The 23721-nt window shown below is 49.3% G+C and overlaps 2 protein-coding genes across 3 annotated transcripts in view; one reads left to right on the forward strand and one right to left on the reverse strand.

The window, feature by feature from the left end:
* LOC138643227 (fucolectin-like) overlaps positions 1 to 13807 on the reverse strand; it is a 241625-nt gene extending 227818 nt beyond the window's left edge. Inside the window, exons 1-4 of one of the 2 annotated variants that reach the window (XM_069732089.1) lie at positions 13120 to 13267; positions 12212 to 12285; positions 9910 to 10192; positions 6903 to 7396 (exon numbers count right to left, since the gene is read on the reverse strand). In XM_069732089.1, coding sequence (XP_069588190.1) covers positions 7228 to 7396; positions 9910 to 10192; positions 12212 to 12284 — 525 coding nt within the window. In that variant the 5' untranslated portion in view covers position 12285; positions 13120 to 13267 and the 3' untranslated portion in view covers positions 6903 to 7227. Of the gene's footprint in view, positions 1 to 6902; positions 7397 to 9909; positions 10193 to 12211; positions 12286 to 13119 lie in introns of those variants that run through there. The other variant, XM_069732091.1, reaches the window with a different exon arrangement.
* LOC138643509 (uncharacterized) overlaps positions 1 to 23721 on the forward strand; it is a 1192186-nt gene that overhangs the window by 901051 nt on the left and 267414 nt on the right. The window lies entirely within an intron of this gene.

Here is a 23721-nt window from a genome sequence, read left to right on the forward strand (position 1 = left end):
CTACAGCAGGCTCAGGACTGGGATCACTACAGCAGGACGAGGACCGGGATCACTACAGCAGACCCAGGACCGGGATCACTACAGCAGGACCGGGATCACTACAGCAGGACGAGGACCGGGATCACTACAGCAGACCCAGGACCGGGATCACTACAGCAGACCCAGGGCCGGGATCAATACAGCAGGCCGAGAACTGGGATCAATACAGCAGGCTCAGGACTGGGATCACTACAGCAGGACGAGGACCGGGATCACTACAGCAGGCCCAGGACTGGGATCACTACAGCAGGCTCAGGACTGGGATCACTACAGCAGGCTCAGGACTGGGATCACTACAGCAAGACGAGGACCGGGATCAGTACAGCAGACCCAGGACCGGAATCACTACAGCAAGACCGGGATCACTACAGCAGGCCCAGGACTGAGATCACTACAGCAGGACGAGGACCGGGATCACTACAGCAGAACGAGGAATCACTACAGCAGACCCATTACCGGGATCACTACAGCAGACCCAGGGCCGGGATCAATACAGCAGGCCGAGAACTGGGATCAATACAGCAGGCTCAGGACTGGGATCACTACAGCAGGCCCAGGACTGGGATCACTACAGCAGGACAGTACTGGGATCACTACAGCAGGATAGTACTGGGATCACTACAGCAGGCCCAGGACCGGGATCAATACAACAGGACAGTACTGGGATCACTACAGCAGGCCCAGGACCGGGATCAATAGAACAGGACAGTACTGGGATCACTGCAGCAGGCCCAGGACTGGGATCACTACAGCAGGACGAGGACCGGGATCACTACAGAAGACCCAGGACCGGGATCACTACAGCAGGACCGGGATCACTACAGCAGGACAGTACTGGGATCACTATAGCAGACTCAGGACCGGGATCACTACAGCAGGACAGTACTGGGATCACTACAGCAGGCCCAGGACTGGGATCACTACAGCAGGACAGTACTGGGATCACTACAGCAGGACAGTACTGGGATCACTGCAGCAGGCCCAGGACTGGGATCACTACAGCAGGCTCAGGACTGGGATCACTACAGCAGGACAGTACTGGGATCACTGCAGCAGGCCCAGGACTGGGATCACTACAGCAGGCTCAGGACTGGGATCACTACAGCAGGACAGTACTGGGATCACTGCAGCAGGCCCAGGACTGGGATCACTACAGCAGGCCCAGGACTGGGATCACTACAGCAGGCCCAGGACCGGGATCAATACAACAGGACTGTACTGGGATCACTGCAGCAGGCCCAGGACTGGGATCACTACAGCAGGCCCAGGACCGGGATCAATACAACACGACAGTACTGGGATCACTGCAGCAGGCCCAGGACTGGGATCACTACAGCAGGCCGAGGACTGGGATCACTACAGCAGGCTCAGGACTGGGATCACTACAGCAGGCCGAGGACTGGGATCACTACAGCAGGCTCAGGACTGGGATCTCTACAGCAGGACAGTACTGGGATTACTACAGCAGGCTCAGGACTAAGATCACTACAGCAGGCCCAGGACTGGGATCACTACAGCAGGCCCAGGACCGGGATCAATACAACAGGACTGTACTGGGATCACTGCAGCAGGCCCAGGACTGGGATCACTACAGCAGGCCCAGGACCGGGATCAATACAACAGGACAGTACTGGGATCACTGCAGCAGGCCCAGGACTGGGATCACTACAGCAGGCTCAGGACTGGGATCTCTACAGCAGGACAGTACTGGGATTACTACAGCAGGCTCAGGACTAAGATCACTACAGCAGGCCCAGGACTGGGATCACTACAGCAGGCTCAGGACTGGGATCACTACAGCAGGCCGAGGACTGGGATCACTACAGCAGGCTCAGGACTGGGATCACCACAGCAGGCTCAGGACTGGGATCACCACAGCAGGACAGTACTGGGATCACTACAGCAGGCCCAGGACTGGGATCACTACAGCAGGCCCAGGACTGGGATCACTAAAGCAGACCTAGGACCGGGATCACTAGAGCAGGCCCAGGACTGGGATCACTACAGCAGGACAGTACCGGGATCACTACAGCAGGACAGTACTGGGATCAATACAGCAGGCCCAGGACTGGGATCACTACAGCAGGCTGAGGACTGGGATCACTACAGCAGGACAGTACTGGGATCACTACAGCAGGACAGTACTGGGATCACTACAGCAGACCGAGCACTGGGATCACTACAGCAGACCTAGGACCGGGATCACTACAGCAGGACAGTACTGTGATCACTACAGCAGACTGAGAACTGGGATCACTACAGCAGGCCCAGGACTGGGATCACTACAGCAGGACAGTACTGGGATCACTACAGCAGACCGAGAACTGGGATCACTACAGCAGGCCCAGGACTGGGATCACTACAGCAGGACAGTACTAGGATCACTACAGCAGACCGAGAACTGGGATCACTACAGCAGGCCGAGAACTGGGATCACTACAGCAGGCTGAGGACTGGGATCACTACAGCAGACCGAGAACTGGGATCACTACAGCAGGCCGAGGACTGGGATCACTACAGCAGGACAGTACTGGGATCACTACAGCAGACCGAGGACTGGGATCACTACAGCAGACCCAGGACCGGGATCACTACAGCAGGACAGTACTGGGATCAATACAGCAGGCCCAGGACCGGGATCACTACAGCAGGCCCAGGACTGGGATCACTATAGTAGGCCCAGGACTGGATCACTACAGCAGGCCCAGGACTGGGATCACTACAGCAGGCTCAGGATTGCGATCACTACAGCAGGCCCAGGACTGGGATCAATACAGCAGGCCAGGACCGGGATCACTACAGCAGGCCCAGGACTGTGATCACTACAACAGACCCAGGACTGGGATCACTACAGCAGGCCCAGGACCGGGATCACTACAGCAGGCCGAGGACTGGGATCACTACAGCAGGCCCAGGACTGGGATCACTACAGCAGGCCCAGGACTGGGATCACTACAGCAGGCTCAGGATTGCGATCACTACAGCAGGCCCAGGACTGGGATCAATACAGCAGGCCAGGACCGGGATCACTACAGCAGGCCCAGGACTGTGATCACTACAGCAGGCCCAGGACTGGGATCACTACCGCAGGCCCAGGACCGGGATCACTACAGCAGGCCGAGGACTGGGATCACTACAGCAGGCCCAGGACTGGGATCACTACAGCAGGCCCAGGACTGGGATCACTACAGCAGGCTCAGGATTGCGATCACTACAGCAGGCCCAGGACTGGGATCACTACAGCAGGCCGAGGACTCGGATCACTACAGCAGGCTCAGGATTGCGATCACTACAGCAGGCCCAGGACTGGGATCACTACAGCAGGCCCAGGACTGGGATCACTACAGCAGGCCCAGGACTGGGATCACTACAGCAGGCCCAGGACTGGGATCACTACAGCAGGCCCAGGGCTGGGATCACTACAGCAGGCCGAGGACTCGGATCACTACAGCAGGCTCAGGATTGCGATCACTACAGCAGGCCCAGGACTGGGATCACTACAGCAGGCCGAGGACTGGGATCACTACAGCAGGCCGAGGACTGGGATCACTACAGCAGGCCCAGGACTGGGATCACTACAGCAGGCCGAGGACTGGGATCACTACAGCAGGCCCAGGACTGGGATCACTACAGCAGGCCCAGGACTGGGATCACTACAGCAGGCCGAGGACTGGGATCACTACAGCAGGCCCAGGACTGGGATCACTACAGCAGGCCGAGGACTGGGATCACTACAGCAGGCCCAGGACTGGGATCACTACAGCAGGCCCAGGACTGGGATCACTACAGCAGGCTCAGGATTGCGATCACTACAGCAGGCCCAGGACTGGGATCACTACAGCAGGCCAGGACCGGGATCACTACAGCAGGCTCAGTACTAGGATCACTATAGCGAGAACAGGTTTGGAATCACTACAGCAGGCTCAGGACCGGGATCAATGGAGCAGGCCCAGGACTGGGATAACTACAGTGGGGCCAGGATTGACATCTCTACAGCAGGCCCAGGACTGGGTTCACTATAGTGGGCCCAGGACTGTGATCGCTACAGCAGGTAAAGGACCGGGATCACTACAGAAGGCTCAGGACTGGGATCACTATAGCGAGAACAGGTCTGGAATCACTACAGCAGGCTCACGACCGGGATCAATACAACATGCCCAGGACTGGGATATCTACAGCAGCCCCTATGGTTACATACCCTGCAGCCCCCATGGTAACATACCCTGGAGCCCCAATTGCTACATACCTTGCAGCCCCCATGGTAACATACCCTGCAGCCACCATGGTTACATACCCCGCAGCCCCCATTGTAACATACCCTGCAGCCCCCATTGTAACATACCCTGCAGCCCCCATGGTAACATACCCTGCAGCCCCCATTGTAACATACCCTGCAGCCCCCATTGTAACATACCCTGCAGCCCCCATGGTAACATACCCTGCAGCCCCCATTGTAACATACCCTGCAGCCCCCATTGTAACATAACCTGCAGCCCCCATGGTTACATACCTCACATCCCCCATGGTTTACATACCCTGCAGCCCCCATGGTAACATACCCTGCAGCCCCCATGGTTACATACCCTGCAGCCTCCATGGTACCATATTCTGCAGCCTCCATGGTTACATACCCTGCAGCCCCCATGGTTACATACCCCGCAGCCCCCATGGTTACGTACCCCGCAGCCTCCATGGTTACATACCCCGCAGCCCCCATGGTTACGTACCCCGCATACCCCGCAGCCTCCATGGTTACATGCCTCGTAGTCCCCATGGTTACGTACCCCGCAGCCTCCATGGTTACATACCCCGCAGCCCCCATGGTTACATACCCCGCATACCCCGCAGCCTCCATGGTTACATGCCTCGTAGTCCCCATGGTTACATACCCTGCAGCCTCCATGGTACCATATTCTGCAGCCTCCATGGTTACATATCCTGCAGCCCCCATGGTTACATACCCCGCAGCCCCCATGGTTACGTACCCCGCAGCCTCCATGGTTACATACCCCGCAGCCCCCATGGTTACGTACCCCGCATACCCCACAGCCTCCATGGTTACATGCCTCGTAGTCCCCATAGTTACATACCCCGCAGCCCCCATGGTTACATACCCCGCAGCCTCCATGGTTACATACCCCGCAGCCCCCATGGTTACGTACCCCGCAGCCTCCATGGTTACATGCCTCGTAGTCCCCATGGTTACATACCCCGCAGCCCCCATGGTTACATACCCCGCAGCCTCCATGGTTACATACCCCGCAGCCCCCATGGTTACATACCCCGCAGCCTCCATGGTTACATACCCCGCAGCCCCCATGGTTACATACCCCGCAGCCCCCATGGTTACATGCCTCGTAGTCCCCATGGTTACATACCCCGCAGCCTCCATGGTTACATACCCCGCAGCTCCCATGGTTACGTACCCCGCAGCCCCCATGGTTACATACCCCGCAGCCTCCATGGTTACATACCCCGCAGCCCCCATGGTTACATACCCCGCAGCCCCCATGGTTACGTACCCCGCAGCCCCCATGGTTACATACCCCGCAGCCTCCATGGTTACATACCCCGCAGCCCCCATGGTTACATACCCCGCAGACTCCATGGTTACATACCCCGCAGCCCCCATGGTTACATACCCCGCAGCCCCCATGGTTACATGCCTCGTAGTCCCCATGGTTACATACCCCGCAGCCTCCATGGTTACATACCCCGCAGCCCCCATGGTTACGTACCCCGCAGCCCCCATGGTTACATGCCCATGTCCCTCTCTCACACATCTATCACAGCTGTTTGCATCTTGCCATCACCAGGCAGCACAAGAGGAGCAGGAGGCAGACGTCCGGAGCAACAGGAGGCCGCAGCCGGGAATCACATGGGTCTGCGTAATCTAATATGGCAGACGTGACCACGCTGAGCGTGCATAGGTTGTCATCTGCTATATTGTCATGTGGGTGGCACACAAATTATAATGAAGGCAATCTGGCCATGTGCCCCCCATTGCATCGAGCCTCGGGCAGTGGCCCAGATTGCCCTCATTATAATCCGCCTATGTACGGCGGTAATATCTGCGTTGGTCTTTGTATAGTGAGTAATTTTCAGTAAGAGCGCGGTCATCTGCTGAGGTTCCCCTACACCTAGTTAGGAGCCCACTCAGATGTTTCGCCCACCCCTGAGAGGACGGCAGCTGCCACTTTATAGTTAAAACAATCTATTAGAAGCACCATAAAGAGCCGCAGAGCGGCCCGGGATTTGTCAGGATTGTGGATATTGGTTACTGGCTCCAATGTCTCATAAAACAAAGTCAATGAATATTCTCTTCATCCTAATGAAGCCTCTACGGGTCTCTGTGTGGCCCTACAGACACTTGGGGACGATTCCTCATTATGTTTCCGCCAGTTGTTGCAGTCGTTACCTCTGAATTATCGACTTTTTTGTTCGCAACAAATTCATCAAGCGATTTGCTTTGTTTTTAAAGTGCTCTTATTTTTCCGTTTTTTGCCTCAGTGTGGCTTCCCCAGTTGTTGTAGACAGATTAATGAAATGCAACTGTTGAAAAGTTGCAAAATTTGTCGCAACTCTACTTTCGGGCCCTTCTTCCCCCTGAAGTGATTTTATGTATGTCAGTTTTTTGGCACTTTTTCTTAACATTAACACTTTTCCCACTAAAAGGTTGCAAAACCAGTTAAGGACAGAAAAAAAATCCAATTTTTGGCTTCCTTTGCAAGTGCTATTTTGATTAATTTAGTGCACAAAAATGTTAGAAAAACCACAAGTCCAAAAAGAAAAGTAACCTAAAAGAATGCAAATGATGAATCAGACCCAATGGCTAAAACATCTCTTATCAGAGAATCCCAAAATCTTGTTTAATTTATTTTATTAGGAGCAGACATGACATAGACGAGGGACTACATGGAACATGGGAGTGAAGGGATTCGTGATTCTCTACATTTTATTGTTTCTTCCCTTGATCATTGAAGACATGTAGACATGAGTGCGAACCGAGGAAATTGGGTTTATTTAGAAATGCTACCAAATGCAGAAATATCAGTTGAGGAAATGTTTCTTCTCATCCCCTAACCCCTGTTTGTATATTTGGAAACCTTTATAAAACTCAGAGCTGATGAACACCCGCCACACAAACAAAAAACTTCACAGTTTTGAAGTTGGCCTTGACTTTGGCAGCTACCAGCAGACTTTATTGCCTTTATTGACTGGGTCTCCATAAACCTCAACCTCACAAAGAGATAAGGATTCTGAGCGTCCTGGGATCACCACGCTGACGTATTGACCTTCCATTCCATTACAGCAGAAGGACAAGGTCGCAGATTTAACACTTTTGACTTTATCGCACCTAGAGGAGAAAACCATCAAAACCTTGTGATGATCAATTGCAGGTTCAACACATTTGTCACTTTTAGGTCACTTCTAAACAACAACAAAAACAACATTCAGGAACCCCCCAAAGTGCCAGCTAAGGACCAACATTCGAACCCATGTTCCTATGACTACTTAGAAATATGACATAGAATGTAAGCCACAAGGCCAGATGTTCAACTTTGTAATATTTATGTCCAAAAGTTATACGATTATAACAAACCTTTACAGTTCAACCATGCAAATTTAGAAACACAAGATGGGACATTGTAGAGAAGCAAAAGATGAGACATTGGGTGGGAACACAAGGTGAGACATTTTGGAGAAATACAAGAAAGAACATTATGGGGAAACACAAGATGGGACATTGTAGAGAAACCCAACACAGAACATTGTGGAAAAACACAGGATTGGACAATAAGACGAAAAACAAGATGAGACAATAAAGACAAACACAAGATGGAAGATTCTGGAGATACACAAAATGGGACATCATGAGGAAACACAAAATGGGACATTATGAGGAAACACAAGACATAAAATGTGGAGAAACACAAGATGGGACTCTAAGAAGAAAGACAAGGTGGGACATTGTGGAAAAACACAGGTTGGGATATTATGGAGAAACACGAGGTGGGACAGTAACAAGAAAGACAAGGTGGAACATTGTGGAAAAAACAGGATGGGATATCATGGAGAAACACGAGGTGGGACAGTAAGAAAAAAGACAAGGTGGGACATTGTGGAAAAACACAGGTTGGGATATCATGGAGAAACACGAGGTGGGACAGTAAGAAGAAGGACAAGGTGGAACATTGTGGAAAAACACAGGATGGGATATTATGGAGAAACACGAGGTGGGACAGTAAGAAGAAAGACAAGGTGGGACCTTGTGGAAAAACACAGGATGGGATATTATGGAGAAACACGAGGTGGGACAGTAAGAAGAAAGACAAGGTGGGACATTGTGGAAAAACACAGGATGGGATAACATGGAGAAACACGAGGTGGGACAGTAAGAAAAAAGACAAGGTGGGACATTGTGGAAAAACACAGGATGGGCTATCATGGAGAAACACGAGGTGGGACATTATTAGGAAACACAAATTGAGATGTTATGGATAAGCCCAAAATGGAACCCTGTGGAGAAACAGCACTGAACATTATGGAGATACACAAAATTGAGACATTGTAGAGAAACACAAGACATGATATGCTTGAGAAATATGCCATAAGTCATTGTCGAAGAAAATAAGATGGAACAATATAAAAAAGCTCAAGTTGGCACAAGATGAAGAAACATAAAACAGTACATTGCTGACTAACACAAGAGAAATAGCACAATGAAGGACATTGTGAAGAAAAATGAGGGACATTTTGGAGTAACACAAGACAACACATCATGGAGAAATCCAAGACAAAGCATTGTGGAAGAACAGAAGATGAGAGTTTGGGAAGAAAAGTGTTCAAAAGCAAAATATATCATTATGATAGAACAGAATGAAATAAGACAGTATGTTTCTCAGAAAACAAAACAAGACATTGTGAAAAAAAAAAAAACAATGTCTCCAAGGGAACAATAGGTAGAGCAATGTGGAGAATTTTAAGATGGGACATCATGAAGAAACACGACAAGGGACCTTTTATAGGAATAATAGAGGGACAATGTGTAGACAAGCAAGACAGGATACAGCATGAAAACACAAGACAGAACATTTTGGAGTAATGCAAAACAGGACATTAGGAAAAACAAAAAACGCAAAGCAAAACACTGAAAAAAAGTGTGTGAAGAGACGTAATATAGTAGATCAAGATAAAACAGAGGACGTGATATTCTGGAGAAGCACAAAATGGGACAACATTGAGGAACAAAACAAAACTGTGGTGAAACTCGTCATGAAAATTTTCTGAGACACAAAAAGCATTATAGAGAAAACAAGACGTGTGATTCTGAGGGACACAGGACAGGGCATTATCGTAGGCCACAAGATCTACACGATGGGACAATGTGGGGAAACTGAAGACAAGACGTTGTGGATAAAAGGAAGACAGAACATTGTGGAAATTAATAAGATGGCAACACCAGATAGAACATTGAGAAAAGACACAACATGGTAATTTGTTGAAGAACACAAAACTGAATCCTGTGGGGAAAAAATATTTTGCTTTTGAGAGAAAGTAAGACAGGACAAAGAGGAGAAACCAAAGATGGCCATGGTTAAGGAATGCAAGCCAGAACATTGTGAAGTAATGCACGACAGAAGTTTTTGGGGAATAAAATACAAGACTTTATGAAAAAACATGGTGTGTGAATCTGGGAAACAGAACACAGGACATTGAGGAGAAACCTAAGATGGGACATTGTGGAAGAACATAAAAAGGGACATTTTAGAAGAACGCAAGATGGGGCATTGAAGAAAAACAAGACAAGACCTTGTAGAAGAACACAAGATGGAATAACCTGTTTCCTTTCACCTAACATTGACTTACACTGGGTTGTTGTTGTTGGGGGAGTTCCCGATTCGGACCTCGGCTCCCATCAGCCTCTCTTTACAGCAGTCCATCCTATTTGCTATTACAACATTTGAGATCTTGTACATCTGCTTCAGGTCCAGCTTCCACCAGGGATTTTTCTGATTATTGGTGTGAGTGCAGGAACCTTTGTGGTAATCGGTGTTTTTGCCACCATCTATGGCATTCTTGGCATATCCCATTATTGGATATTTAAAGTCAGATATCTGCGAGGCTTCTCCATTTCTTGCTATATTTGTGGCTGAAGGAATAAGAACAGAAGAGCTTTCAGTGAGAAGCAGTAGACCGGCCTGATGGGATTCTCATTATTTCCCATGTTCCACATCCGGAATTCTTTGGGTTTATGGAATAATAATTCCAGATTATTAGCTATGTATTTGACAGTTTGATGATTCCTGGATTATATGTACAGTGGGGCAAAAAAGTATTTAGTCAGTCAGCAATAGTGCAAGTTCCACCACTTAAAAAGATGAGAGGCGTCTGTAATTTACATCATAGGTAGACCTCAACTATGGGAGACAAACTGTGAAAAAAAAATCCAGAAAATCACATTGTCTGTTTTTTTAACATTTTATTTGCATATTATGGTGGAAAATAAGTATTTGGTCAGAAACAAACAATCAAGATTTCTGGCTCTCACAGACCTGTAACTTCTTCTTTAAGAGTCTCCTCTTTCCTCCACTCATTACCTGTAGTAATGGCACCTGTTTAAACTTGTTATCAGTATAAAAAGACACCTGTGCACACCCTCAAACAGTCCGACTCCAAACTCCACTATGGTGAAGACCAAAGAGCTGTCAAAGGACACCAGAAACAAAATTGTAGCCCTGCACCAGGCTGGGAAGACTGAATCTGCAATAGCCAACCAGCTTGGAGTGAAGAAATCAACAGTGGGAGAAATAATTAGAAAATGGAAGACATACAAGACCACTGATAATCTCCCTCGATCTGGGGCTCCACGCAAAATCCCACCCCGTGGGGTCAGAATGATCACAAGAACGGTGAGCAAAAATCCCAGAACCACGCGGGGGGACCTAGTGAATGAACTGCAGAGAGCTGGGACCAATGTAACAAGGCCTACCATAAGTAACACACTACGCCACCATGGACTCAGATCCTGCAGTGCCAGACGTGTCCCACTGCTTAAGCCAGTACATGCCCGGGCCCGTCTGAAGTTTGCTAGAGAGCATTTGGATGATCCAGAGGAGTTTTGGGAGAATGTCCTATGGTCTGATGAAACCAAACTGGAACTGTTTGGTAGAAACACAACTTGTCGTGTTTGGAGGAAAAAGAATACTGAGTTGCATCCATCAAACACCATACCTACTGTAAAGCATGGTGGTGGAAACATCATGCTTTGGGGCTGTTTCTCTGCAAAGGGGCCAGGACGACTGATCCGGGTATATGAAAGAATGAATGGGGCCATGTATCGTGAGATTTTGAGTGCAAACCTCCTTCCATCAGCAAGGGCATTGAAGATGAAACGTGGATGGGTCTTTCAACATGACAATGATCCAAAGCACACCGCCAGGGCAACGAAGGAGTGGCTTCGTAAGAAGCATTTCAAGGTCCTGGAGTGGCCTAGCCAGTCTCCAGATCTCAACCCTATAGAAAACCTTTGGAGGGAGTTAAAAGTCCGTGTTGCCAAGCGAAAAGCCAAAAACATCACTGCTCTAGAGGAGATCTGCATGGAGGAATGGGCCAACATACCAACAACAGTGTGTGGCAACCTTGTGAAGACTTACAGAAAACGTTTGACCTCTGTCATTGCCCACAAAGGATATATTAGAAAGTATTGAGATGAAATTTTGTTTCTGACCAAATACTTATTTTCCACCATAATATGCAAAAAAATGATAAAAAAACAGACAATGTGATTTTCTGGATTTTTTTTTCTCAGTTTGTCTCCCATAGTTGAGGTCTACCTATGATGTAAATTACAGACGCCTCTCATCTTTTTAAGTGGTGGAACTTGCATTATTGCTGACTGACTAAATACTTTTTTGCCCCACTGTATATAGCACCACAATAATGACGTTATGTAGCCACAAACTTATACTATGGGTGACACAATGGTGGAAGTTTAGACTGCGTTGGGTTCTGGGCTTGAGAGACCTCAGTAGCGGCATCACCAGGAATCTAACCCCTCTGCACATGCTTTATCCCACTCTGCGGTACAGATATGTGATCGCCCCGTGGCAGAGATATAATCCCACTGTGTACAGATACAGAGCAGTCCATGATGTGGACAGGATCTCACCTCCAGGTGCAGGAGCGCATCCCAGAGTCAGAACCACAGATCCCAGCAGAATCAGAGACGACAGAAGTTTCATCCTGGGGAAAGAAGAGGAACAGACACCGAGAAATCACTGAAGCTAGCAAAGTACCTAAACATAATAAGACTCTAATGGAGGAAGAGTAAGTCATCCACTGATCTTCTGCTCCAGTCACAGCCGGAGCTGCACTCACTCTTCTGGGTCAGTTGGCTTTTCGGACCGTTCTTACAGATGATGGAGTTGGTCGGAGTTGGCAGGTTTTACGCACAGATTCGTTGCCATCTCCATCATCGGTTACATTTGTCCTACAGTCTATTCCCCATCGTGGACTCGTGTACTGAATGCAGAACACTGATGTCTGTCACGCCCAACATGACCAGTTGGTCCATTGTCAACACCCAACGATCCAAAGAGCAAAGTGAGGAGGACCTGGCAAGGAGTGAGAGGAGAACCTGGCGAGGAGCGAGAGGAGGACCTGGCAAGGAGCGAGAGGAAGACCTGGTGAGGAGCGGGAGGAGGACCTGGCGAGGAGTGAGAGGAGGACCTGGCGAGGAGCGAGAAGAGGACCTGGCGAGGAGTGAGAGGAGGACCTGGCGAGGAGCGAGAAGAGGACCTGGCGAGGAGCGGCTGCACTGGTGAGTGGCCCCCGGAAAATATCAGGAGAAGCTTTTTTAACCCCTTCCTGGCTCCCTATAGCTTTTGATTTGGGATCCCGAGAAAACTCAGAACAGAAACATCTCCTCATAGCAATTACGATTTGCATAACTTTTGTGGGGATCAACCGGAATATTTCTGAAAAGTATTTCATGAATTTACTCGTCCCTCACATTGAGTCTCAGGATCAGCACTGGATACGAATGGCTGATAACAGGGGGAGATAGATTGCACTTACCTATAAAGAATATGCAGCGGTGTCCTGTAGTGAAGTGTATGGACGGTGGCGCCCCCTATAGTCAGGTCCTGTAGTCTATGTGACCCGAGTAGCCCCAGTGCTGGACATTTATACCTCCAGGTCCTCCTCCCGCTCTGATCCGGCCTCTACTTTGTGGTTTTCCTCCCTGGAGAGAATTATCTCATGACTAATAAACCAAACAGACTCGTTCACCTGCAGCCGAGATAAATATCCACAAAGGATCCCGGAGTCACTGAGAAAATGGAAGTGTGAATACAAAAACATCGCCACCATAAGTGTGCGGTCTATACCGCGTGTACGTCTACACCACGAGAAAGGTCCATAGGGTGTATGAGTAAAAGGATTGGGGGGAAATAGGGACCATGTCTGGGGGTAACATTCAGTAATTGTATGGCGGCATTACTTGGTTCCTCTATGGATTGATTATGTAGTCACTATATGGCAATTGTATCATATTATTCAGCCATGAAGTGTTATCATAGAATCCTATAATGTCAGAGTTGGAAGGGACCTCCAGGCTCATTAGGACCTCCTGGGTCCTCGTTTCTGACCCCCGGCTCAATGCAGGAGTCACTAACCCATCTCAGACAAATGTCTGTCCAGCCTCTGTGTGAAGACTTCCATTGAAGGTGTTTTCTAAGATCTAATCTGTATCTTCTCCCTTTCAGTTTCCTTCCATTGCTTCTTTTTTGCGTTTTTTTTGCGGAATTTCGCTATAAAAACGCTATAAATCCGCATAAAAAACGCTAAAATTATGCATCCTATCATTTAGAATGCATTCCGCATTTTTTGTGCAGATGTATGCGTTATTTTCCGCAAAAAAAACGCAATCCGCAAAAAGAATGGACATGCTCATTCTTTTTGCGGATTTTTTGCGGATTTAATAGCAAAACTGACATTCAGGAAAAAAAAAAAAAACGCAAAAAATCCGCGCAAAAACCGCGCAAATTCCGCGAGAAATCCGCGCGGAAAAAAACGCGAATTTCTGGCAGAATTCTCAGGATTTTGTCAGGAAAAAAACCTGACGTGTGCACATACCCTGACGGCCCTTCAGATATTTGTAGACGGCTATTACGTCTCCTCTTAGCCTTCTTTTTGGAAGCTAAACATTCCCAGATCCTTTACCCGTTCCTTGTAGGACATACTTTGCAGTCCGTTCTCCATTCTGGTCGCTCTTTCTGAACTTGCTCCAGTTTGCTGATGTCTTTTATGGAATGTGGAGCCCAGAACTGGACCCAGTATTCCAGATGAGGTCTGACCAAGGAGGAGTACACGGGGACAATTAATTCACGTCATCAAGACTATATGGTTCTCTTAATACATCCTAGAACTGCGTTTGCATTTTTCGCTGTTGCATTGTGAAGGGTTAAACTAAGAAAAGTTAAAGCAGGCTTCATTTTGTGCTTTTCGACTCCATCTTGCTGTTTTAAGATAAATTTTGTTACTAGGTAAAGTTCACAGCTGTTATGAGACCTTGATTGTTTCAACCTGGACAGGACATGAGACTGAGGGTGTATTGTTCTACGAGACTTTGACGCGCAGGCTGTTCCTGCATTCTTATACAGTAGGTTAAGAACTGTGAGCGTGTTCTTATGCTGATTGGTTGAATTGTAACTTGTTAAGATTATGAAAAGTGTGACACAATAAACGGGGGCCAGAGATCTCGATTCTCCCAAACAGAGACACACGTCTCCGTCTGGTCATTTTCAGTTGCCAGCAACGTTCTGTAGATCAATTCGAAAATCACTGAGTCAACCGTGAAGGATCACTTTAGATCCTCCCTCAACAGCATCAGACTGTTGACTCCTGTGCAGTCTGTGATCTATTGCTACACCCAAGTCATTTTCACACGTGCTGTTGCTTAGTTCTATTCTTCCCATTCTGTAGATGTAATTTTCATTTTTCTTGCCCAGATGTAGAATCTTGCATTTCGCTCTGTTAAATAACATTCTATTAGTCGCTGCCCATTGTTCAAGCTTCTCTAGATCCTTCTGAGTCCTTTCTCTGTCTTCTCTTACCCACCAGGGTTAGGTGACGAGCCCACGGAGAGTGTGTGCACAACACCTGGGATAGATGCAGAGCGCAGCCGTGGGCAGACACTCGTGCAGCCATCTGTATCATGGCGGTTGGTCACATACTGCACTCTGGATCTATCCCCGGTATCGGTGCATTATTCCTCATTACCTGTGATAGAGATAAGGGGTTGTATGTGAGGACTTTACAGCACAGGAGCGAGGAGATCTCAGTGTGATCAGGTTAGACCTCAGTCCGACCAGATCACACTGAAAACGACACTTCTGTCCTTCTCCAGGGGAGTTTGCTTTCCTCCGTATAATGCTGCTGTCTTATGTTTGAGCAAAATCATATATGGGAAAAAGTAAAGCTCTCCAGGAAAAATCTGTTATCACCACTATGGCTACAGGGGAAATTTGCATATTATGCTCCCTAAATTATAGAAGTTAATATCAGATAATAAAAAGAAATGTAAAAAAATGAAAATTACACTTTATTCAGCTCTTCAACCACTTCTTGCTCTTTATACCTACTAGGGATCATTGATAATCCTATATAATATATATATATATATATATATATATATATAATATATATAATAGTCATCAACATTAGCGATCAACATTCACGTTACAGTTTTAACACCTGGAGGATTAACCCCCTTTCTGTCCTCATACTTTTCACAGCAGGAGTTTGTTACAATGTTACAGTGTAGACAATGTAGCTAAATAGTCTGAACTCAGGACTGATACATTGTAACAAACTAAAAGAACAGTAAATAGATTCATGGTATCAATGCATTCAGTGCACAGGTTCTCTGGACTGTGAACATTGTAACAAACCATCAGCTGTGTGAATTACTAATTAGGGCAGGAATTCTAAATATCTCTATGTTTATCCTTTATGGGGTATGGTCTGGTCAGAAGTCCCGCATCCCGGGGGCTCCTCGGCCCTTTCCCTCATGAAGCTCGATCAGATGCTTCAGCCCGGGGTCTCCTCGGCCCTTTCCCTGATGAAGCCCCATCAGATGCTGCAGCCCGGGGGCTCCTCGGCCCTTTCCCTGATGAAGCCCCATCAGATGCTGCAGCCCGGGGGCTCCTCGGCCCTTTCCCTCATGAAGCCCCATCAGATGCTGCAGCCCGGGGGCTCCTCGGCCCTTTCCCTCATGAAGCCCCATCAGATGCTGCAGCCTGGGGATTCCTCGGTCCTTTCCCTCATGAAGCCCCATCAGATGCTGTAGCCCGGGGTCTCCTCGGCCCTTTCCCTCATGAAGCCCCATCAGATGCTGCAGCCCGGGGGCTCCTCGGTCCTTTCCCTCATGAAGCCCCATCAGATGCTGCAGCCCGGGGGCTTCTCGGCCCTTTCCCTCATGAAGCCCCATCAGATGCTGCAGCCTGGGGATTCCTCGGTCCTTTCCCTCATGAAGCCCCATCAGATGCTGTAGCCCGGGGTCTCCTCGGCCCTTTCCCTCATGAAGCCCCATCAGATGCTGCAGCCCGGAGGCTCCTCGGCCCTTTCCCTGATGAAGACCCATCAGATGCTGTAGCCCGGGGGCTCCTCGGCCCTTTCCCTGATGAAGACCCATCAGATGCTGCAGCCCGGGGGCTTCTCGGCCCTTTCCCTCATGAAGCCCCATCAGATGCTGCAGCCCGGAGGCTCCTCGACCCTTTCCCTGATGAAGACCCATCAGATGCTGTAGCCCGGGGTCTCCTCGGCCCTTTCCCTGATGAAGACCCATCAGATGCTGCAGCCCGGAGGCTCCTCGGCCCTTTCCCTCATGAAGCCCCATCAGATGCTGTAGCCCGGGGGCTCCTCGGCCCTTTCCCTGATGAAGACCCATCAGATGCTGCAGCCCGGGGGCTTCTCGGCCCTTTCCCTCATGAAGCCCCATCAGATGCTGCAGCCCGGGGATTCCTCGGTCCTTTCCCTCATGAAGCCCCATCAGATGCTGCAGCCCGGGGGTTCCTCGGCCCTTTCCCTCATGAAGCCCCATCAGATGCTGCAGCCCGGGGGTTCCTCGGTCCTTTCCCTCATGAAGCCCCATCAGATGCTGCAGCCCGGGGGCTCCTCGGCCCTTTCCCTCATGAAGCCCCATCAGATGCTGCATCCCGGGGGCTCCTCAGCCCTTTCCTTGATGAAGCCCCATCAGATGCTGCAGCCTGGGGGTTCCTCGGCCCTTTCCCTCATGAAGCCCCATCAGATGCTGCAGCCCGGGGGCTCCTCTGTCCTTTCCCTGATGAAGCCCCATCAGATGCTGCAGCCCGGGGGCTCCTCAGCCCTTTCCCTGATGAAGCCCCATGAGATGCTGCAGCCCGGGGCTCCTCGGCCCTTTCCCTCATGAAGCCCCTTCAGATGCTGCAGCCCGGGGATTCCTCGGCCCTTTCCCTCATGAAGCCCCATCAGATGCTGCAGCCCGGGGGCTCCTTGGCCCTTTCCCTCATGAAGCCCCTTCAGATGCTGCAGCCCGGGGGCTTCTCGGCCCTTTCCCTGATGAAGCCCCATCAGATGCTGCAGAGCGGGGGCTTCTCGGCCCTTTCCCTGATGAAGCCCCATCAGATGCTGCAGCCCGGGGGCTCCTCAGCCCTTTCCCTGATGAAGCCCCATCAGATGCTGCAGCTCGGGGGCTCCTCGGCCCTTTCCCTGATGAAGCCCCATCAGATGCTGCATCCGGGGGCTCCTCAGCCCTTTCCCTGATGAAGCCCCATCAGATGCTGCAGCCCGGGGGCTCCTCGGCCCTTTCCCTGATGAAGCCCCATCAGATGCTGCAGCCCGGGGGCTCCTCGGCCCTTTCCCTGATGAAGCCCCATCAGATGCTGCATCCGGGGGCTCCTCAGCCCTTTCCCTGATGAAGCCCCGTCAGATGCTGCAGCCCGGGGGCTCCTCGGCCCTTTCCCTGATGAAGCCCCATCAGATGCTGCAGCCCGGGGTCTCCTCGGCCCTTTCCCTGATGAAGCCCTGTAAGATGCTGCAGCCCGGGGCTCCTCGGCCCTTTCCCTGATGAAGCCCCATCAGATGCTGCATCCGGGGGCTCCTCGGCCCTTTCCCTGATGAAGCCCCATCAGATGCTGCATCCGGGGGCTCCTCAGCCCTTTCCCTGATGAAGCCCCGTCAGATGCTGCAGCCCGGGGGCTCCTCGGCCCTTTCCCTGATGAAGCCCCATCAGATGCTGCAGCCCGGGGGCTCCTCGGCCCTTTCCCTGATGAATCCCTGTAAGATGCTGCAGCCTGGGGTCTCCTCGGCCCTTTCCCTGATGAAGCCCCATCAGATGCTGCATCCGGGGGCTCCTCGGCCCTTTCCCTCATGAAGCCCTGTCAGATGCTTCAGCCCGGGGGCTTCTCGGCCCTTTCCCTCATGAAGCGAGTGATTGTCCAATGACTCACTAATATCAGTGTCAACATTTCCTGAGACTCAGGCTGAGATTTTCTGCTTGGATTGTAGATCAATAAAGCATAATCTCTGGATAAATGAAATGTTCTGCAGCTTTCTAATAACTTCTGTTCCACGTTCTCACCGGTGTCAGATTCGGCGTTTGCTTTTGGGGAGTGAGAACGCGCCTGTTTACACTCCCGGCCAATAATCTAAATGGCGAGTCATGACCTCAGCTGACAAGTGGATACATTGTATCCAGTGTAGACAACAAGAGCTAAAGGCCCGGACACCGGAGTGATACATTGTATCCAGTCTAGACAGCTCCAGAGCGATACATTGTATCCAGTCCAGACAGCTCCAGAGTGATACATTGTATCCAGTCTAGACGACTCCAGAGTGATACATTGTATCCAGTCTAGACAACTCCGGAGTGATACATTGTATCCAGTCTAGACAACTCCAGAGTGATACATTGCATCCAGTCTAGACAACTCCAGAGTGATACATTTTATCCAGTCTAGACAGCTCCAGAGTGATACATAGTATCCAGTCTAGAGAGCTCCAGAGTGATACATTGTATCCAGTCTAGACAGCTCCAGAGTGATACATTGTATCCAGTCTAGACAACTACAGAGTGATACATTGTATCCCGTCTATACAGCTCCAGAGTGATACATTGTATCCAGTCTAGACAGCTCCAGAGTGATACATTGTATCCAGTCTAGACAACTCCAGAGTGATACATTGTATCCAGTCTAGACAGCTCCAGAGTGATACATTGTATCCAGTCTAGACAACTCCAGAGTGATACATTGCATCCAGTCTAGACAACTCCAGAGTGATACATTGCATCCAGTCTAGACAACTCCAGAGTGATACATTTTATCCAGTCTAGACAGCTCCAGAGTGATACATTGTATCCCGTCTAGACGGCTCCAGAGTGATACATTGTATCCAGTCTATACATTGTATCCAGTCTAGACAGCTCCAGAGTGATACATTGTATCCCGTCTAGACGGCTCCAGAGTGATAAATTGCATCCAGTCTAGACAACTCCAGAGTGATACATTGTATCCAGTCTAGACAGCTCCAGAGTGATACATTGTATCCAGTCTAGACAGCTCCAGAGTGATACATTTTATCCAGTCTAGACAACTACAGAGTGATACATTGTATCCAGTCCAGACAGCTCCAGAGTGATAAATTGTATCCAGTCTAGACAGCTCCAGAGTGATACATTGTATCCAGTCTAGACAGCTCCAGAGTGATACATTGTATCCAGTCTAGACAACTACAGAGTGATACATTGTATCCAGTCTAGACAACTACAGAGTGATACATTGTATCCAGTCTAGACGACTCCAGAGTGATACATTGTATCCAGTCTAGACGACTCCAGAGTGATACATTGTAGCCTGTGAGGAATCTGCCTTCCTCTTCCTCCATATTCTCTCTGTTCTGGGACTTCTGAAGCGGAGAAGGACTCTGAAGTCACAATGGATGTTGTCCCGATGAGAGGCACCAATACTCTTCGTGCATGGATTTTATAGGCCAAGGAAGGATAAATAGAATAAATCATATCGATACGGTGTATATCTTATAGTCGCCTCTCCTACCTGATAGTCTGGGGTAAGACACTGGGTCCTTTGGTGCAGCTTTGGAGACTGGTTATTTCTGGAGCAGTTGATCTCCTCGTGCCCTTGGGATACTCAGGACTTCCCACAGTTGTGGATGGAATTGCTGGACAATTATTTCCCCTGATCTCACATCGAATATGGTATTTTAGTAAGAACGTCATTGTTTTTGAATGGGGTAACAGCCTGCATAGATCGTCTGCTCCACATTATCTTGAGTTTGGTCACATTGACATATGTATATATAAAATTGACATTGATATTTGTATGGACCCTAATCCTCTATCCTGTTTTGGGGTTTTTAATTGTTTTTTTTGTTTTTTTAAACAGTTCTTGTGTGGTGTTTTCAATAAAATGTTGTTATCTTTTGTATTAAAACTATTGGTGTGCTGATCCCAATATGTTGATGCATGCACTTTTCTTTGTGTGGCTTGTCTATATCGATATGCGTCAGGTGATCCCCCTTTCTTCTATGTCAAGTGGATGGTGCCTGTTCTGTCCCCACATGAGGCGAATGGAGGTGTGGTTGATTAATAAGTGTTGTGAGAGAGATAATCGTACCTTCGTATTTCCTCGATGTGAGGCAGACAGGACCAATGCTGCTCAGCGTCCAGAGAGATGATGCACTCCAGGGATTGTGTAATCCAGACTTGTTTATTTTGTAGATCTGGACACACAGCGTATAACTGGTAATACAGAACTTCTCCAGAAATGCAGGGTAGACAGGGTACAGTAAGATGTAGCACCAAGTGTGTCTGCAAGTGTGAGCAGCATGAGAGAGTGGTCGAAAGACTGATGCCTTCCTAAGCCCAGTTCAAAAGCACGTCCTCTCACAACAGAAAGTAAACTGGAAATGGCTGCCAGAGGAAGAGAAGATTTGACCCCTGAACCGGATGTAAGACATGCCCACAAGAAATACATGAAAAACAAGCTGCCATACAGAAAAAGGCCATTGGGTGGCAGCAGAGTAAAATATAACAACATACATGGAAACTGAGGAATATACATGGAACAGCACAGTGCCCGCTCAATTTGCGTTTTGTGTTCATATGGTATAACCGGCTTCTGGACTATTTTATCCTTTGTGTGGTGGAGCGTGTATGGACCTTTCGTGTTTCTGCCTAAATAAAGGTCTTGGAGTTGCTCACTATTCTCTTGCTCTGTTGTGCGATAAGGAAGAAGGACCCCGTGACAACTGGTGGCGGCGGTGGGATCAACAGCGTAACCTAATGGAGAACCATCCACAGAGTGAGTACAGAAATTAGACTGTATCCAGTTTACAGGAGAGAGCCAGAGACCTGGGCCTGAACTACCAGGGACTGACTAAAGAAGCCTTAATTGATCTACTGGTGGGTGCCAGCTCGGCCACCTCCTCCCATATGTCTGAAGGACGAGCACTGGAGACGAGGACCCCCACCCCAAAAAGCCAGTGGGTAGAGTGGTACGAAGAAGAGATGGCGGTTCTGGGCCCAGGCGTCTCTCAGGAGTACAAGGAGGAGGCTACCACATCGGAGACAAGAAGCAATGGAGCTTGAAAGAGGGGATAACGCAATGTGGAGTGTAAACCCAACGATCCGGGAGCCTGGACAGATCACACGGACAGAATTTAAGCCATTTGATGAGGCTTCCGGAGATGTGGAGGGTTTCTTCAAGGACTTTTGAGCAGCAGTGTGCTGTGACAGAGGTGCCCCACTCTGGCTGGATGCGTTTGTTAGTGGGACTCATGAACGGTAGCATGGCGGAGGTTTACCGAACCATTGACTCACAGGGAATCGGGATTATAACATTGTAAAGCAGACTATCCTGGATTACCATGCTATCATCCCAGACTCATATAGGGCCAAGTTCTGAGACCTCCCATGCACCACGGGGGGATCATTTAGGATGTATGCACATAAGATATCCCAGGCATGTCGGAAATGGCTGGAAGCAGAAAACACCTTTACTGTGGAAGATGTTATACAGGCGTTCCTTATAGAACAAGTGACCCGCAGAGGTAAGGAAGTGGGTACGGGAGTGCACGCCGTGCACCGTGGATAGAGCTGCAGCCCTGGCCGATGAAGCCCTTGCTATCCGACTGCAATGGAGGAGGCTTCTGGACAATGAACCACGGCCTTCTCCCGCACCTCGTCCCCTCCGATTATATCTGCCCTTCCACCTAGTCGCAAACCGATGACAATCACGCCTCACAATCCTGGGCCCCAACAGTTCCGACCACGACCTGGGGGTATCACAGAGAGGAGATGGTACGGGTGTGGGCAACCTGGACATTTGCAATCCACCTGTACCTCAAGGATTCGGAGGGAGCCCCACACAGCCCCACCTCGTCCAGTACATCTTGTGCACTCCATCCCACCTGAGGAAGAGCTACCACTACCCCCACCAGAGTGGACCACCAACCACGGCACCATAGATACCATTCCTGGAGTGTACGGACTCGGCCTTTGTCCATCAGAAATACAGAGCAACGGCATTGCCACCTGCAGGATGTCTTAATTGATGGATGCAAAGTGTCGGGATTTAGAGACACGGGGGCATTCCTGACTATCGCTGACCCCCGTGTGGTCCGACCCGAGGCAATTCACCAGGGCCCGGGAATTCCCATTGTCCTGGCGGGGGATGTCCGCAAATATGTACAGCGAGCTTTGGTACGTTTGGATTATGGTTTTGGAGAAAAACTGTGTTGGCTCGGAGTTATGGGAGGACTTCCTGCAAATATCCTCCTTGGAAATGACATTGGGGAGTTACAAAGTCATTTTGTGGGAGCAGAAGCTCCGTGGGCCTCTCACTCTTCTGAAAGAACAATTGGAGGGAGCCGGAATGCCCATCATTCCCTACGTTCTGGAGTTCAGAGACCGTCTCGCCCAGCTAGCTACCTTGGCTAATGAACATCAGTGAACGGCCCAGTCCAGTCAAAAAGCCTGGTATGACCATAAAGCCAGGACCCGGGACTTTATGGACAACAAGTGCTCATGATTATTGCAACCCCTGCCACTGTACAAGGAACTATAAACTATTGAGAAATATGGACTAAAGTGAGCAGAGGTCTGTGTAGACCTCATAGCATGCTCACTTATTATGGGGGTATCATTTTGTGTATATTTATATTGTACTTATTTTCATGGTGTTCTCTTGTAGAAGTAGTTATTTGCCAATTGATGAATGGCTGTTGCTGCCATATGATATCAGCCCCACAGTTTTGTACTGTATGCTAATAACATGTTGACCTAGCTTGTTGAAGCAATGAGCCCCTAGACCTTCCCCCTCCTGACCTGTGAATGAGGAGGAAGACTTTAAAATATCAGGGAGGTGAGACACAGATCAGTCCTGTGTGGAATGATGATGTGAACACAGCACGTCAGAGAGAAGGGGAAGCCTGTGGACTATGTAATCCTCTGTCTGCTGGATTATTGGACTCTCATCTCCTTGGACATTTATCCGGTTACTGAACTGCATTCGGCTTCTGGACTATCTTATCCTTTGTGTGGTGGATTATATATGGACTTTTCGTGTTTTTGTTTAAATAAAGCTTTTGGAATTGTTCACTATTCTCTTACTCTGTTGA

The sequence above is a fragment of the Ranitomeya imitator genome, chromosome 6 (assembly GCF_032444005.1).
Source record: "Ranitomeya imitator isolate aRanImi1 chromosome 6, aRanImi1.pri, whole genome shotgun sequence".
Classification (NCBI taxonomy): domain Eukaryota; kingdom Metazoa; phylum Chordata; class Amphibia; order Anura; family Dendrobatidae; genus Ranitomeya; species Ranitomeya imitator.